The following is a 16,849-nucleotide window of genomic DNA, read 5'->3' on the forward strand; positions in this document are numbered from 1 at the left end:
AACATTGTAACACTGGTAGCAGTTACTGTATAATCATTCCAATGTCACTGGTGCAACTTTGATACAATTTTACAGCCATGCTTATAATATCATCACTGCCTTGCGGCGTATGTGGATCACACCCTGTACATGGCTGGGGAAAATCCAGCAGGAATTTCACTCAAATTAGCCCGAAAACATAATTGGCACTACTGGTTAGATACAAATCATGTCAATCCATCTCTTGTTTCCGCTATGCCTCTTCGATCCCTCCCATTTCCACACCGAGTCTGTGGCAGCTGTGCGGCAGTCTGTTTTGTCTGGGAAAAACGAAGCAAATGACCGGGGAAACTAGAGAGCACCAAAAGAACGATATATATATATATATATATATATATATTTATATTTATATATATAGGACACGTGACGTACAGTTGCCGTGTACTACCTTGGTGCCGCGTGCAATAAAACCGCGCTCCTTCTCACCACATTGAAGATTTATACTTATCGGATTATTAAAGGTTATGCAGTTGCATCGACTCGACATCTCCGCTCTGCCTGGCCTGGCATTGCCAGCAGTTATCTGTGATTTCATTGATTGATATCAGGATTTGGTGTTGGCCTCCTTTTCTAGGACTTCTCGTGTAGAAGGAGAACAATGGACTGAACGTTTTCTTGAATAACTACTTTACAAGGGAATAACTCTCATTTGAAAGTTGGCGCTGAGTTTTCGTGACTAGAAATTGTTGTTTGGTAGGGGAACACAACTCAATCTGTGTGATGCTACGGATGTAATAGGCGTGCAGCAAGACGAGCCTTTTAATAGTTTAATTTCCTAACCACTCTGAATCGACCCGAACATGTCTAATACAAAGTTCAAAAAGGATAAAGAAATCATTGCTGACTACGAGAGTCAAGTTAAAGGTAAATTTGTTTTACATTTAGCCTACTTTGATGTTAGCCCCATTATGGGGTTAAGTTAGTGAGCTTTGTCTAAACGCAGGGTATGGGATATATAGCCTAGCTGACCCTGTGCTCCATAAAAGCTTTGCCAGACTTCAGTCACTGAGAGATCAACAATATGATTGTTAGATTCTTCTTTAGTAGCCCAAACTGTTATATTCTGTGTTTGTGTCCAATATTATATACCAGTTTGACTGAATATTGAGAAAGATAGAAAGATATATTTAGTTTGAAAGATTAACATTTCAGGCGTTTGGGACTAAGGTTCTATCTGCATTTGTCAACATTGAGTTATTGACAGAACATTGAACAGAACAAGGAAAGCTATATAGTACTCCAAATACCCCAAATTATGTTGTTCAATTCCAAATAATAAAATATAACAATTGCTGACACCATTCAAACCAATGAGTGTTCAGAACTTTAAAGCCAATTATTTCAGAATTATTTTTGCAGATAGAACCTTATACTATCAAACTCTCGATTTGTCCGGCTGTACTGTGTTCCCTTTCATTCTCACTGTTCTCAAATGCTCTATCCTTTATTTTGGGTTCACTTCATTTGCCTTCCTCGTGTTTTGTATGACTTGTTTCAAATATACCTTCATCGGGCATTGTCTGCAGCCCAGGTCGGTAAAGGTAGCCACATCTTATTTCAGGTGTGTCCTAATCCTTTTTAACAGAATGTTCGGATTTAAATGGCTCTGCTTTGGAGTGTTCTTGTCACCTCAAACTAGCCTGGGTCTCAAAATAACAAACGCAAACAATAATACCTGGTGCTTATACATGATTTATACAGGTACTTCTTTTGATACTTGGCTTGGGGCCATTAACATTCATTTCCCAACTTTTTCACTCTCCTCCAAGCCCCCTGCAAACATACAAGAGGCTTTTTTTCCAGACAAATGTACACAGAAAAGGGGCAGTTACTGCTGCTCTGTGGTAACCATGGGGACTTGGCCCTGGCCAAGGAACTGTGTTCTCCAGAGCTGTTGGGAGCTCTGACATACCACCTATTCACGTCTCCATAGCAAACCTTAAATCCAGAGAGGGGGGGGGCGAGAGAAGGAGCAATGCTGCTTGAGGAATTACCGGATTGTGTACGCTTGAGCAGAAGCTCTCATTTGCGAGGAATGTGCATAGCCCCTTCGCTTGTGAAGACTAAGGCCTTTCAGCTGTAATAGAAGGGTGATGCACAGTCATAAGGGACACCGTGGGTGCGGAACCTCCCGTTTGTCATGCAAAGCGAGCCAAATGGGGTAATAATAACACAGCTGATACAAGTGGAGCATTCCTCTTGGGGAACAGAGGTCTGAATATAGCACACAGAGACAACCTGTTACTCTATGGCAGATCAGCCTTGATCTCACTCAGTTGGGTTTGAAGTTGAGTTATTTGGCCTCAATAGATGGGCATAGTTTTCCCCCAAATAATTTTTTGAAAGATTGATTTACCCCATGATTAGGGGAAGGGGCGAGTTCCATGATATTGGCAATGTCCTTTTATTTGCATACCTTGCGGTCCTCTTTGCATTGCAAATCTTTAACTTTTGTAAAGTTAAAGAACTGTATGAACTGTATGTTCCAGACGATTTACCTTAGATTTGTTGTATATTCATCCTATATAGCCATTCTGTTTTTCCATGAATAAAAGTATATAATGTGATTGTCAGCGTAGTTTGGAAATAAGGGGAAGCCTGTGATGTCTCCCTTATCCTTTGTCCATAGGCTAGTCTGCGTGAAGAGGGTGAAAGTGGCTATACTTGGATTTAAAAAAAATCGTATTATATTCAGGGAAGATGGCCATCAGTCCCTACTCCCAGCCTCTTGATTTGTACAAATTCCTTGGCTCTTTTATTCAACATAATCTTGACCCTTGAGATTAATGCTGTTGTGAATTTTCAAACTCTGCTAAAGCTGTCACTATCTAATTTTACACACAAATACATTTGGTGTTGCTGAAATAAGTAATGAGTTGTATTTGTAAAATACTTACTAAAAACACAACATTCACTGTAAACCCAAGGTTGTGAAATATTTTTTGCACCCCAGTTTTGTAGCGTCTTTGAACGGGTGTCTCTATTAGCCAAAGCATATCTCTGAAGCCGGAGGCGAGTTTTGTACAGACATTGATTACTCAAGGAGCAGAACCACAAGCAACCCCAGAGGAAAGGAGATGAATATGTTTGATGTGCTAGTTCCCAGCCTCGCAGCCTCTCTTTTGGAAGGTGAGGACTGGTCTGCTTTATTTGGACAAATAGTTGTCTGAGAGGACCCTCTCAACCTCCAGTATCCTATCAACTAGCAGTGCAACATCATTGTCCACCTGCCAGTTATGCCTGACACCAACTCCAGTGATTCTACTTAGATTTATTTTTGAAAGCATTTCCTACTCTTTTTACTGACAACTTCTGAGAGCTGCATGGATAAAAGCTATGAGTGATTATTATTCAAGTCAATAGTTTATCCTCGTATTTCATCCTCTAGTTCTTTGCTGTCTGGCTTTGGCAGTCTCTTGGCTGGCTGGCAGTGTTTTCAATCAGAGCCTAATCTGTCATTCAACTGACATCCATTTCTTAAGCATCTTCCAGGAGAAGCTTTTTTTTTATCCTTCCCCACCAAATGGAATTAAAGTTGAAGTTTGCATTCAAGGTTAGAGGAAATTATTCATAAGCGACATTACAGGAAAATCTACAACTCTAAACTGAACATCATGTTTTTTATTTGATTTTTATTTAACCTTTATTCAACTAGGCAATTCAGTTAAGAACAAATTCTTATTTACAATGATGGCCTACCCCGGCCAAACCCTAACCTGGACGACGCTGGACCAATTGTGCGCCCCCTATGGGACTCCCAATCACGGCTGGTTATGATAATAACCAGCCTGGAATCAAACCAGGGTCTGTAGTGACGCCTCTAGCACTGATATGCAGTGCCTTAGACCGCTGCACCACTCGGGAACCTTTAGGCCTATATATTATGTATTATCATTAAATGACAGATAGCTCATTAGTATTTAAGCCAGTTGAGGGGTGTGGGTGAAATAGGACTTCATCTGTCATTCTGTCCCTGTGACCAGCTGAACAGAGGACAACAACTTTCCCCTGTCTGTTCTCTCTTGGCCCCAGAGGCCCCTCTTGTTGGTTTGATGTCTAGCGATGGCATGCTCTCCGTGGCCAGGTTGTGCCTGTCGGCCCTTCCCCCCACAAGCTGCTGACAGGGGTCCTGTCCCAAACCATCATAAAGGGTGCCCCTTCGGTCTTTCCCACTGCCTTTGAAATAAGAGGCTCGCCCCTCGGCATTGAAGATGAGAATGGCTGGGAGTGTTGTCCATATGTATGCAAGGCAATGGCTGGGAGTGTTGTCCATATGTATGCAAGGCAATGGCTGGGAGTGTTGTCCATATGTATGCAAGGCAATGGCTGGGAGTGTTGTCCATATGTATGCAAGGCAATGGCTGGGAGTGTTGTCCATATGTATGCAAGGCAATGGCTGGGAGTGTTGTCCATATGTATGCAAGGCAATGGCGGGGAGTGTTGTCCATATGTATGCAAGGCAATGGCTGGGAGTGTTGTCCATATGTATGCAAGGCAATGGCTGGGAGTGTTGTCCATATGTATGCAAGGCAATGGCTGGGAGTGTTGTCCATATGTATGCAAGGCAATGGCTGGGAGTGTTGTCCATATGTATGCAAGGCAATGGCTGGGAGTGTTGTCCATATGTATGCAAGGCAATGGCTGGGAGTGTTGTCCATATGTATGCAAGGCAATGGCTGGGGGCAGATGGGGAAAAAAGAAACCCGCACACTGCTCTTGCTAGTATCACTGTTCTTCATTAAGCTTCAATGAGTGGGGGCACACATCATAGTCCATGTTGATCTAGTTATGTTTTAATATAATTTGTTTTGGGGCAAAATACATTTAATATTGTGTTTATGCTACTTGTCTACTTGGATTCATGTTTTGTTTACTTGTGGTACTAGATTCATGTTTTGTTTAGGCGACTTGAGCAGAATCTGGCATACGAGTATATTGGAAGAAAACAAATGGTGTACGTTCATGATTAATAGCGCAATGTTTTTACAATGTTACTTCTACTACTTTGAGCAATCAGAACATAGGCCTAATGCTGCCAGTACTCTGAATGGCTGGTGAGACAGTAGTGTCTGGTAGGCGATTCCCAATGTAAGGTGGGGATCCAGAAAGCCATGTACACTAAAGCTGCCTGCTTTTTATTTAGTCATGATTCCCAGCAGTAATTTTGACTCATTGTGCTGACACCACCATTTTGCATTACCAAAACAAACAGAGACTTTCTCTTTACAGTACATTATCCACATTACAGTACATTATCCACATTGTCTTGTAGAGCAGGGGTTCTCAAACTTTTTGGGGCCAGGGATCCCTTTTGTGATGGCAAATTCATCAGGGACCAGAACATAATCAGAACACAACTCAAGTGAGATGATGATGATGATAATAGCATACAAGAAGTTTTACTATGACTTCGGCAGTGCATGGCTGGACAAATCAGGTCTCGAGCCCAGGGACAGAACATTTTAAAGGCCCGCCTCTTGGCAACGGCAAGAAAATGTTCAGTTATCAAGCTAATTCCCAGGAATTCAACTTTATATAAAAATTCCCATGTGGCAGATATTTGTTGTGCGTTTAAAGCTAATATCTTGCATTTTTCCATGAGGCAGAAAGAACTTTGCAGTTTATAGCTAAAATTACAGTGCATTCAGGTATTAAAAATGTATAATTGGTGGAGTACTGTTGATACCAATATCTCTGTGAGCCTCCCAGGCCCATGTTGCACATGGTTAATAACATTAATTGTAGAGTAATACAATTATTGTATTACCCCTTCAACTTATTCCACGGATCCCTTGGCCAGAATTTGTTTAATCTGTTAGTAATGTTAATAAAAATATATTATCTATTTTTCTTAGTTTTTGCTTCAGACCCCACTTTGAGAACCCCTGACTTTGAGAGAAGACACCACAAAGGGCAGCTCATGGAAAGCTCTCTTAGAATGTTGAACACATGGGAAGCTGTCTGCTCTGCCTACTAGTTTCCTAAAGTCTTGACTCGTCTAGGATATCCTGGTTTTCATTCCTTTTTTTTACTGTCCATCCCAATGGAAAATAAAATAAAAAATACTAACCAAGGTCAGGACTTTCTTTTCAAATGGGCAACCTGGAAGTACTTTTTAGTTGCCAGCTGTTTCCTACAGTATGTAATAGACCCAATGCCTTCTACAGAGATTTTCATGATACTTGTGAGATCACAATCCAAATCATGTATCAGCCTTCCTTTGATCAGTTGATTTCATGGCGATGCCTCGGAGCATGTAATAGCAGCGGTTTTATGAACAATATAATCAATCTAACTGTGCCCAGGAGGCTGCTGGGTGATACCAGCGAGCAGTTTATGGGCAGGCAGCTGTTCTTCCTCAGCATCTTCATTCAGGAACACACTAAAAGGTGTCATCATGTAGGAGGTTATGAGACATTCAAACTCTGTGGTGGGTGTGATTGCATTCTGGTTGAGGTGGCAGACAATGGTGCAAAATTGAACAGCTAGAGTAGCAGATTTATTGTAGTCTTTTGTGCGCTAGTATAGTGCCCAAAGCTTGTGCTTTGTTGATACTATGAAAGAAGTTGGTAATAACCTATGATTTTTGCAGATAATCTGTTTTGTGAGGCTGTAAAACAGTGTTTCCTTGAAGGAAAGGTTGAATGGTATGATTGTGTTGTACCAGATATATATAATCCTGTGCGCATGCCGGCAAGTTGACGAGTGCGAGTAGGGGTGGGCCGATGTGAGTGGAGGTCTATTTGAATAAATCTATTTAAAATACACCATCACAAAAGTCCATTACTAATTTTAGGCAGGTCCTAAGAAACACTAAAATGAATTTTCAAAAGAATGGCATATTTTGAGTTTGACTGTTACTGGTCGGTGCAGCCTATAGGCTAGATGGCTGCGCCATGCAAATTAAATCAATAGTTATTTTGTTCATTAAACAGACAAGACACTTACATTCCCCTGCCCTGATCACAGTCAACACACATTTTTTTTAAGCTTTTAATGAAATATAACAATAAATTATACATTTTCCCTACACAAAGTTACATTTAAAAACGGAGCCCAAACCCATGCCGATGATCATCTTTTTTAGAGTTTGTAGGTGCCTGTATGTGCTTTAGAAATCTTAATCTGCTCTTTTCGACCATGTAAAGAAATACAAAATCTGACCTGGATGAACGAACCTCCAGGAGTAGGGTGTTAAGTTGGGAGTATCTTCATCATGATACCGATTTAGATAATAAATAAAAGCAATCTATATTTTCAAAAGCAAGTGAGTCTCGTGTTCAGTTGCTTATATGCAGTCAAGCAAAATAATAGGCCTACACTTGATTTGGGCTACATTATTGGATGCTAAATGTTTCTGATCAGTGACAGATGAGCTACACCACCTCCACTTATTTTCCCAGCCAGAGACAATGAGCAAAATAGCCTATACAGACGGAGATTCAGTGAAACAAAATCGCATTGATTATCAGACAAGTCACAGGCTTTTGTCTGGAGTAGGCTACTAAACCGGTGAAGAGCAACATAATCCACTACACTAATCATGAGCAGCTCTCACTTTAATTTAGCTAACATTTCCCCAGCCTAATTGTAGCCTAACCAATATCCAAACTGATATTCAGTGAAAACAAAAATCTGACATTGATTTACCAAGACTAGTCCCCATGCTCGTTTCAAAGCAGCGTGATTGCGCTGTCCCTGTCAAAACGGTGATGAAATAATCATAGTTGACCACACGCAGGTATTGCTTGGATGATTTTGGGAACTAATCAGTGTGACGGGCCTTTGATCATAGGCTGGCACGTTATTTTTTCATGGGACCTCCTATATGTGCTCGGGTGTTCACAACTTTTTTTTACAGGTGTTCTAGTAAAGACCATAGGCAGCTCGTGAGTTTCAAGTTTGGGGAAGCTTACAACTTATCCTACCGTTTCGACCAATCGACGTGACAGTTCTGATTTATTTGTATATGCTAATTTTCCTGGAACAGTTTCATTTCAATAATAATATTTTAGTTTCTCAATCTTTGTCATGTAGTTAATCACAAAAATCTGAAGTAAAACTAATTCGAGAGCCCCAGCTCTGCCATATGGACACAGACCCCTTAACTTTTTACACATTTTGTTACGTTACAGCCTTATTCTAAAATGTAATAAATAGTTTTTTCCCTTCATCAATCTACACATAATACCCCATAATGACAAAGCAAAAACAGGTTTTTAGAAATTGTTGCATTTTTTTTAAACACTTTTTAAACACACATTTACATAAGTATTCAGACCCTTTACTCAGTACTTTGTTGAAGCATCTTTTGCAGAGATTACAGACTCAAGTCTTCTTGGGTATGACGCTACAAGCTTGGCACACCTGTATTTTGGGAGTTTCTCCAATTCTTCTCTGCAGATTCTCTCAAGCTCTGTCAGGTTGGATGGGGTGCGTCGCTGCACAGCTATTTTCAGGTTTCTCCAGAGATGTCTGATCGGGTTCAAGTCCGGGCTCTGGCTGGGCCACTCAAGGACATTGACTCCTGTGTTGTCTGCTGTGTGCTTAGGGTTGTTGTCCTGTTAGACTGGGTCGAAGGTTCACTTTCCGAGGTCCTGAGCGCTCTGATGACAGAGTGATCTCCAGCCTTGTCCTCGTCAACACTCACACCTGTGTTAACGAGAGAATCACTGACATGTCAGCTGGTCCTTTTGTGGCAGGGCTGAAATGCAGTGGAAATGTTTTTGGGGATTCAGTTCATTTGCATGGCAAAGAGGGACTTTGCAATTAATTGCAATTCATCTGATCACTCTTCATAACATTCTGGAGTATATACAAATTGCCACCATACAAACTAAGGCAGCAGACTTTGAAAATTAATATTTGTGTCATTCTCAAAACCTTTGGCTACGACTGTATGTAAATAAGGTATTTCTGTCCTTTGTTATTTTTTTATACATTTGCAAAAATTTCTAAACCTGTTCACTTCGTCATGGGGTATTGTGTGTAGTTTGATGATGGAAAAACATTTTATTTAATCAATTTTAGAATAAGGCTGTAATGTAACAATGTGGAAAAAGTCAAAGGGTCTGAATACTTTCTGAATGCACTGCAGTTTTTACAGATTGCAAATAAATCTTACATTTACGAAGACCATTATATTACCAATCGATTTGATTATGACTTTTCAAATCTCCCAGCAGCGCTATTTGCAGAGTTAGCTACACGTAAATGTTGCAATTTTTCAGCCATTCCTAAACCTGCGACGAAAAACAAGCTACATATAGGCAGTACCAAAACAAGTGATCTCATTTACTTTAGGAGAAGCCAGTGTCCTAACTGTTCACCTGCCAACTTTCTTTTCCAATTTGCAAGAAACGCATTGGGCTTATTCTGGACAGAGTGAGCCCTCTGTCTTACTATATGTAGTTTATGTATCTGATGCTGTCTGGACAGAAATAGTATGACGCGCCATACTCTTTTGGTCCAGACTGTCTCAGTATTTGTAGACCATGGATCTGATGCTGAGGGGCGCTGTTTCGCTCGCTCAGATGCTTTGTTAACTAACCTCCAGACTAGCTTCAATGCCATACAACTCTCCTTCTGTGGCCTCCAACTGCTCTTAAATGCAAATTAAACTAAATGCATGCTATTCAATCGATCACTGCCCGCACCTGCTCGCCCGTCCAGCATCACTACTCTGGACGGTTCTGACTTAGAATATGTAGACAACTACAAATACCTAGGTGTCTGGTTAGACTGTAAACTCTCCTTCCAGACTCACATTAAGCATCTCCAATCCAAAATTAAATCTAGAATCGGCTTCCTATATCGCAACAAAGCATCCTTCACTCATGCTGCCAAACATACCCCCGTAAAACTGACCATCCTACCGATCCTCGACTTCGGTGATGTCATCTATAAAATAGCCTCCAACACTCTACTCAACAAATTGGATGCTGTCTATCACAGTGCCATCCGTTTTGACACCAAAGCCCCATACACTACCCACCACTGCGACCTGTACGCTCTCGTTGGTTGGCCCTCGCTTCATACTCGTCGCCAAACCCACTGGCTACAGGTCATCTACAAGTCTCTGCTAGTTAAAGCCCCGCCTTATCTCAGCTCACTGGTCACCATAGCATCTCGGGTCAAATAAATGCATCTCGGGTCAAATAAATGATCAATATTTTATTTGGACAGGCAATGAGGTGCATTAGCGCGGGCCAGGCCCCCTAAGGCCCGCCCATAACGCCAGCCCTGCTGTGGGAGTTTCAGTAAGCAACAATTTGATACGTGTCTTCAATTGCATTAGCCCATATTTTCGTCATTCAGTGATATTCATTCCCACGGTTATTCTTTATGGATCCATCCAGTTGTGGTTAAGAAAACGGGTCATGCATCGTGGTGGGCTATGCGACATGATGGGTGAAGTGACATGCCTCGCAAAGTTTAGAACTGCCACAAGGATGGTAACAGCCTAGCAACCATCAAGAGCGTGCGTGCCAATGCCGCTTCAGCATTATGGCTACGTTTTATACTAAGCCATAGGCAGAACTTTACCACATTCATGACTACCTCGCTTGGCAGACATAAGTACAGGTTTGTTACCGGCAATATAAAGAAAAGGTGGCCAAAAATGTGAGTGTTTTAAAGTCCGCTGCTTTTGGTGTTGATTTGAAACGGATATTACCAACAGTATCATGGAACCTGTTAACTGCTCAACCCCTACTCCTGTTTCATCTCAGGTCATCACCAGTGTGCTCACTAATGCCTCGGAGGTATTCATAAAGATTGGGATTAATGGAATTCTCACTTCCTACAGGACGTTGTCTTACAATTACCACACTCATACACCTACCATCTGTCTCGCCAGCCCCCTCTGCTTTGTGCTGAGGTGTGCTGCCTTGCTAGTGTGCTTTGCTGTCTTCACCCCTGGTGGTATGGAGATGGGTGTGGGCGGTAGGTTATTGACAGCACCATCTGTGGTCACTCGCCCTTTCTGCCGTTTGAATAAACCTCCCCCCGCTGTGCTTTTCACTCAGTCCACAAAAGCCATCAGGGCAACAGTGCAGCCTCCTCCCATGCCCAACCCTGAGCTCGACCCCATCCCAAAACAAAACAATACAACTGTAACTCAAGTGGCACTGATGCAGGGGCAACAGATGAAAGAAAATGAGCCCTTTTGTCTTTGGCTGTAACGGACACTGGTTATTTGAATTCCATTCTACTCCATAACCCAGCAAATGCAAGCCACACATTATATATTCACTACACTTCTCTACCTGAGAGTGGGTGAAATAAATCATGGAAGGGCTATATGAATAAAGAGACCATTCCTCTCGCTGCTTGTGGTGTTAGCCATGGAGCGGGATGTCTGGTTTAGACCAGACCTCACCGGAGAGCCCGGTCATTTGCTGGATGGGAATCAGAATTTGGCTGCGTGGAGCTGCTCAGCATCAGTGCTGATATGAGATACGCAGCGTTAATGAAATTGGACCACGCTGTTGAGCAAGGCTGGTGGGATTTCACCCACCCTGCCTGGCAGCCACTCCATTCTTTTGAACCTCCTGAGAGAACCGACAGATGGAAGGACAGACAGATCCCTAGCCTGTCTGTTGGGCGAGGCTGCTGCCTGCCGCTGAGTTGGGTGTAACTATTTGGGACGCATGGGCAAATGGACATACAAACAGACCAACAGCCTGTCTGTTGGGCGAGTTGGGTGTAAATCTTTTGGGTGAATGGGCAGACAGACGGATGAGGTCAGACTAGGAATTAGACGGTTCAGGTCATCGCCTCTGTCTCACAGTTAACTAGTCATTTTAATCTGTGTTCGTGTTTAGCAAACTCATTTCTTGTGTGGAGGTAAGCTGTTTATGTGTTTTGCGGTGGAGGCTCTCTTTAAGACAAGTGTAAACATCCTACAAGGCAGGCTGAGGCAGCCGGTCCCAGTCCCCCCTGTTTCCTCCATTCGCTTAAACAATGTGACATCTGCCACTTTGGCTTCCTCCTTTCTATTTTTAAAGCCAGAGTGACCACAGCAATGGGTCCACAAGCTGTTGTTGCTCGGCTCAGGTACCCGGCTTGTCCTGTAACAACCCTCTGGGAAGAAATCAGGCTACAGCTACATGTCCTCAACAAATCTCAAGTCTCCACTTCTTCCCTGTTTTAAAAGACAACCATTTCAGCGCTTGGGTTTACTCTAGGGGCCGGTTAACAAGAAACAGATTAAGGCTAGTCCTGGGCTAAGATAAGAGGCTATTTCAATGTGGAATATCTCTTAGTCCAGGATTAGTCTTAATCTTTGTCTGGGAAACTGGCCCTAGATGCATTATAAACATGAGCTACATTGTTGGTACTGTAAGTGCATAAGAAAGGTAACATAATGACCCTGTACTGACACCACTTCATTACCAAGGCATGTACACTATTGAGTCATGAAGTCATCCCATGCATTATGGATGTGTTCAGAGAGGAGACTGTTTAGTGTGTCACAGTGATGATATGATGATGATGATGCCTTCTCGTTGACAAATGGGGTTCGTTCATCTCCAAATCAGGTCAACTAATATCTCACTCCCCTCTTCAGTGTCTAACCAAACATTGTGGCCTCTTTTATGATGAGTCTGATTATTTCTCTCAATATTTCCTGCCATATTTTGTCTTCGATATCATGGCTGTTTGGCCAAACCTCCTTGTGTCCTTACTGTCTAATGTTACTGATGTACAGTGTTATCCATCACAGTGTTATCCATCACAGTGTTATCCATCACAGTGTTATCCATCACAGTGTTATCCATCACAGTGTTATCCATCACAGTGTTATCCATCACAGTGTTATCCATCACAGTGTTATCCATTATGTAAGGCTCTATATGTAAGACTCAATCGTGTCCTCCACTGTAAAGATGCAGCCCAAAACTAAGCTTACTTGCTCTGGTTTTGTGTGTTCCCTATGGCCTCCCTGTCTGCATCCCAAATAGCACCCTGTTCCCATATTATACACTGAGTGTACAAAACATTCAGAACACCTTCTTTTTCCATGACAGTCTGACCAGGTGAATTTGTACAAAATATATTTTTTAGTTTTTTGAAGTTAGAATGAAAGTGGAGCACAGTGAGTCCCTGTAGGCTCATGTTTCTAATGATTGAGACTGGCAGAGCACTAGCAGCAGGCACACAGCAATCCCTGTTAGTCTTTCAACTCAGGTTGGTCTGGAAATACACTGTGCCTGCCTGATGCTGTTTTGTTCTGTTACTCTTAAGTCATTGACCCAAGTAGAGCAAAGATGATAGTTTTAGCTAAAGTGGACACTCAAGAAGAATGGAAAAGGGGCATTCACAGTTTTTCAATAAACTGCTTCTTTTTTAATTTTTTATCATAGGCAAATTTCTGAGGCTGGTAACTAATGAACTTATCCTCTGCAGCAGAGAGAACTCTGGGTCTTCCATTCCTGTGGCGGTCCTCATGAGAGCCAGTTTCATCATAGTTCTTGATTGTTTTTGCGACTGCACTTGAAGAAACTTTCAAAGTTCTTGAAATGTTCCGTATCAACTGACATTCATGTCTTAAAGTAATGATGGACTGTCATTTCTCTTTGCTTATTTGAGCTGTTCTTGCCAGAATATGGACTTGGTCTGTTAGCCCTTTTTGGTATCTCCTGTATACCACCCCCACCTTGTCAACACAACTGATTGGCTCAAACGCATTAAGAAGGAAAGAAGTTCCACATTCACTTTGAACAAGGCTCACCTGTTAATTGAAATGCATTGCAGGTGACTACCTCATGAAGCTGGTTTGGCATTCTCTAAGAGTGTGCAAAGCTGTCATCAAGGCAAAGGGTGGCTACTTTGAAGAATCTCAAATTTAATTAATACATGATTCCATATTTGTTATATCATTGTTTTGATGTCTTCACTATTATTCTACAATGTAGAAAATAGTAAAAATAAAGAAAAAGCCTGTAATGAGTAGGTGTGTCCAAACGTTTTGACTGGTACTGTATGTTGACTGATCCTTTGACTCTGGGCATTTCCATGGTAACAGAGGGATGCTGAGATATTTTGCTTTAAAATGTGTTCCAAACAAAAACCAATGATTGCAAAGTTAAACAAACCATACAACTCTATGCACAAGGATGACTTATAACAATTTCCACTGATTGCTTCACAAGAAACGTGCAGATGCAAAGTTTGGTAACAGAATGACTGCACCAACAGCACAAACCGTCATTCTGTTACCAAACTTTGCATATACACTGTTCTTCAAGTAAATGGGTTTTTAGAGTTGTATGGTTTGTTTAACTTAGCGATAATTGTTTTTTTGTTTGACATTTTAAAGTGAAAATCTGATTTCTCAGCATCATTCTTTTACTGTGGAATTGCCCCTCTTGTCCCCCACATCCCCCTTCTACCTTGACCTCTTGACCTGCGGGAAAGGAGGCATAGAGCTGACTGCCACCGTAATCAATAGCTAAAGGCCACCACTTCAGCGAAGGCAGCCTCAAACAGACGTCTGGGACCACTGTGAGGAGGAGACGAGAGGGGGAAGCTGCTCTTCAGAAAGCAGCAGTCAATGAAATGTCAGCCAGAGGCCTCGTCTCCTTTGTATCTTCCAAACCTGATTTGATTATAGCCTGCAGCCAAAAGGAGCAACCCTCTGTCCTTTAGTTATGGAAAAATACAATGCTGTTTCATAACTGTGGACACGTAAAATGTTTCCACTGGTTTGTGGCCACTGCCACCTTGTTCTTGCCCAAGCTGGGAACATTTTGGAGTAGTATCGGAAATAGGGAAGAGTTTCCCCATGGCTTATCACCCACACATGAAAGGGCTGTTGTAGGAAGCAGGAGACTGAGGAGAGGGCTTGGGCCTGTGTGAAGGTCTGAAGGAGGGCTGGCTGTCTGAGTCAGGAGCACCAAGCTGGTCTTGTGAACTGTCCTGTACTGAAGACATGGGTACAGTTCCTGACAAGGCTGTGAGGGGCGCTCTGTTCTGAGGCCCATTTAGGACATTGAGATCTGTGCGCCATATTCCTTATTGTGTGCCTGCTGCCAGCGGTCACATATGGACAAGTGGTTCTTCAAGGGCGTGGCCTTCCTTTGGTCTTCACTGTGTATAATGCAACGCCTCTGTTCTCTCCTTCCCTCCGCCTGCAGTCTATTTCAGGGCTTCTTGGACAGAATTTGTCCTCTGTCTGCAATTAGGTCACAATGACAACTGCTGAAGAAACGGGACATTTTGTGGAAAACCAAAGGGGTCATACTGTTTAGATCATGGGCGTAAATGTGCCTAGCTCTCAATGTAATGACCCGTCTGGCTTTCCATACATGGTATATTTGTCACGAGACTGCACTATTCCGTCTGTTTACAGAATGGATGCACCAAGTTAACAAACAGATCACCGACCATTTTGAATCCCACCGTACCTTCTCCGCTATGCAATCTGGTTTCCCAGCTGGTCGTGGGTGCACCTCAGCCACGCTCAAGGTCCTAAACGATATCATAACCGCCATCGATAAAAGACAATACTGTGCAGCCTTCTTCATCGACCTGGCCAAGGCTTTCGACTCTGTCAATCACTGCATTCTTATCGGCAGACTCAACAGCCTTGGTTTCTCAAATGATTGCCTCGCCTGGCTCAGCAACTACTTCTCAGAGTTAAGTGTGTCAAATCGAAGGGCCTGTTGTCTGGACCTCTGGCAGTCTATGGGGGTGCCACAGGGTTCAATTCTCGGGCCGACTCTTTTCTCTGTATACATCAATGATGTGGCTCTTGCTGCTGGTGATTCTTTGATCCACCTCTACGCAGACGACACCATTCTGTATACTTCTGGCCCTTTGGACACTGTGTTAGCAAACCTCCATACGAGCTTCAATGCCATACAACACTCCTACCGTGGCCTCCAACTGCTCTTGAATGCAAGTAAAATTAAATGCATGCTCTTAAACCGATCGCTGCCCGCACCCGCCCGCCCGTCTAGCATCACTACTCTGGACGGTTCTGACTTTAGAATATGTGGCAACTACAAATACCTAGGTGTCTGGGTAGACTAAACTCTCTTTCCAGACTCACATTAAGCATCTCCAATCCAAAATTAAATCTAGAATCGGCTTCCTATTTCGCAACAAAGCATCCTTCACTCATGCTGCCAAACACCCCTGTAAAACTGACTATCCTGCCGATCCTTGACTTCGGCGATGTCATTTACAAAATAGCCTCCAACACTCTACTCAGCAAATTGGATGCAGTCTATCACAGTGCCATCTGTTTTGTCACCAAAGCCCGATATACTACCCACCACTGCGACAAGTATGCTCTCGTTGGCTGACCCTCGCTTCATATTCGTCGCCAAACCCACTGGCTCCAGGTCATTGATAAGTCTTTGCTAGGTAAAGCCCCTCCTTATCTCAGCTCACTGGTCACCATAGCAGCACCCACCCATAGCACGCGCTCCAGCAGGTATATTTCACTGGTCATCCCCAAAGCCAACACCTCATTTGTCTGCCTTTCCTTCCAGTTCTCTGCTGCCAATGACTGGAACGAACTGCAAAAATCACTGAAGCTGGAGACTCATATCTCCCTCACTAACTTCAAGCATCAGCTGTCAGAGCAGCTCACAGATCACTGCACCTGTACACAGCCCATCTGTAAATAGCCCACCCAACTACCTCATCCCCATATTTTTTTTTCTTCTCCTTTGCATCCCAGTATCTCTACTTGCACATTCATCTTCTGCACATCTATCACTCCAGTGTTTAATTGCTAAATTGTAATTATTTCGCTACTATGGGCTGTTCATTGCCTTACCTCCCTAATCTTACTACA

At 42.7% G+C, this 16,849-nt stretch overlaps 1 protein-coding gene across 6 annotated transcripts in view; it reads left to right on the forward strand.

Annotated features, from left to right (window-relative positions):
- The first annotated feature begins 331 nt into the window (after nt 1–331).
- Nucleotides 332–16,849, forward strand: part of LOC115197403 (SLIT-ROBO Rho GTPase-activating protein 1) — a 185,892-nt gene continuing 169,374 nt past the window's right edge. For 3 of the 6 annotated variants that reach the window (XM_029758858.1, XM_029758860.1, XM_029758861.1), the window contains exon 1: nt 335–903. In XM_029758858.1, the coding sequence (XP_029614718.1) occupies nt 840–903 (64 nt within the window). In that variant the 5' untranslated portion in view covers nt 335–839. Of the gene's footprint in view, nt 904–16,849 lie in introns of all 6 variants that reach the window. The other 3 variants (XM_029758863.1, XM_029758862.1, XM_029758859.1) reach the window with 3 other exon arrangements.

Source organism: Salmo trutta, chromosome 7 (assembly GCF_901001165.1).
Source record: "Salmo trutta chromosome 7, fSalTru1.1, whole genome shotgun sequence".
NCBI classification, from domain to species: Eukaryota; Metazoa; Chordata; class Actinopteri; order Salmoniformes; family Salmonidae; genus Salmo; species Salmo trutta.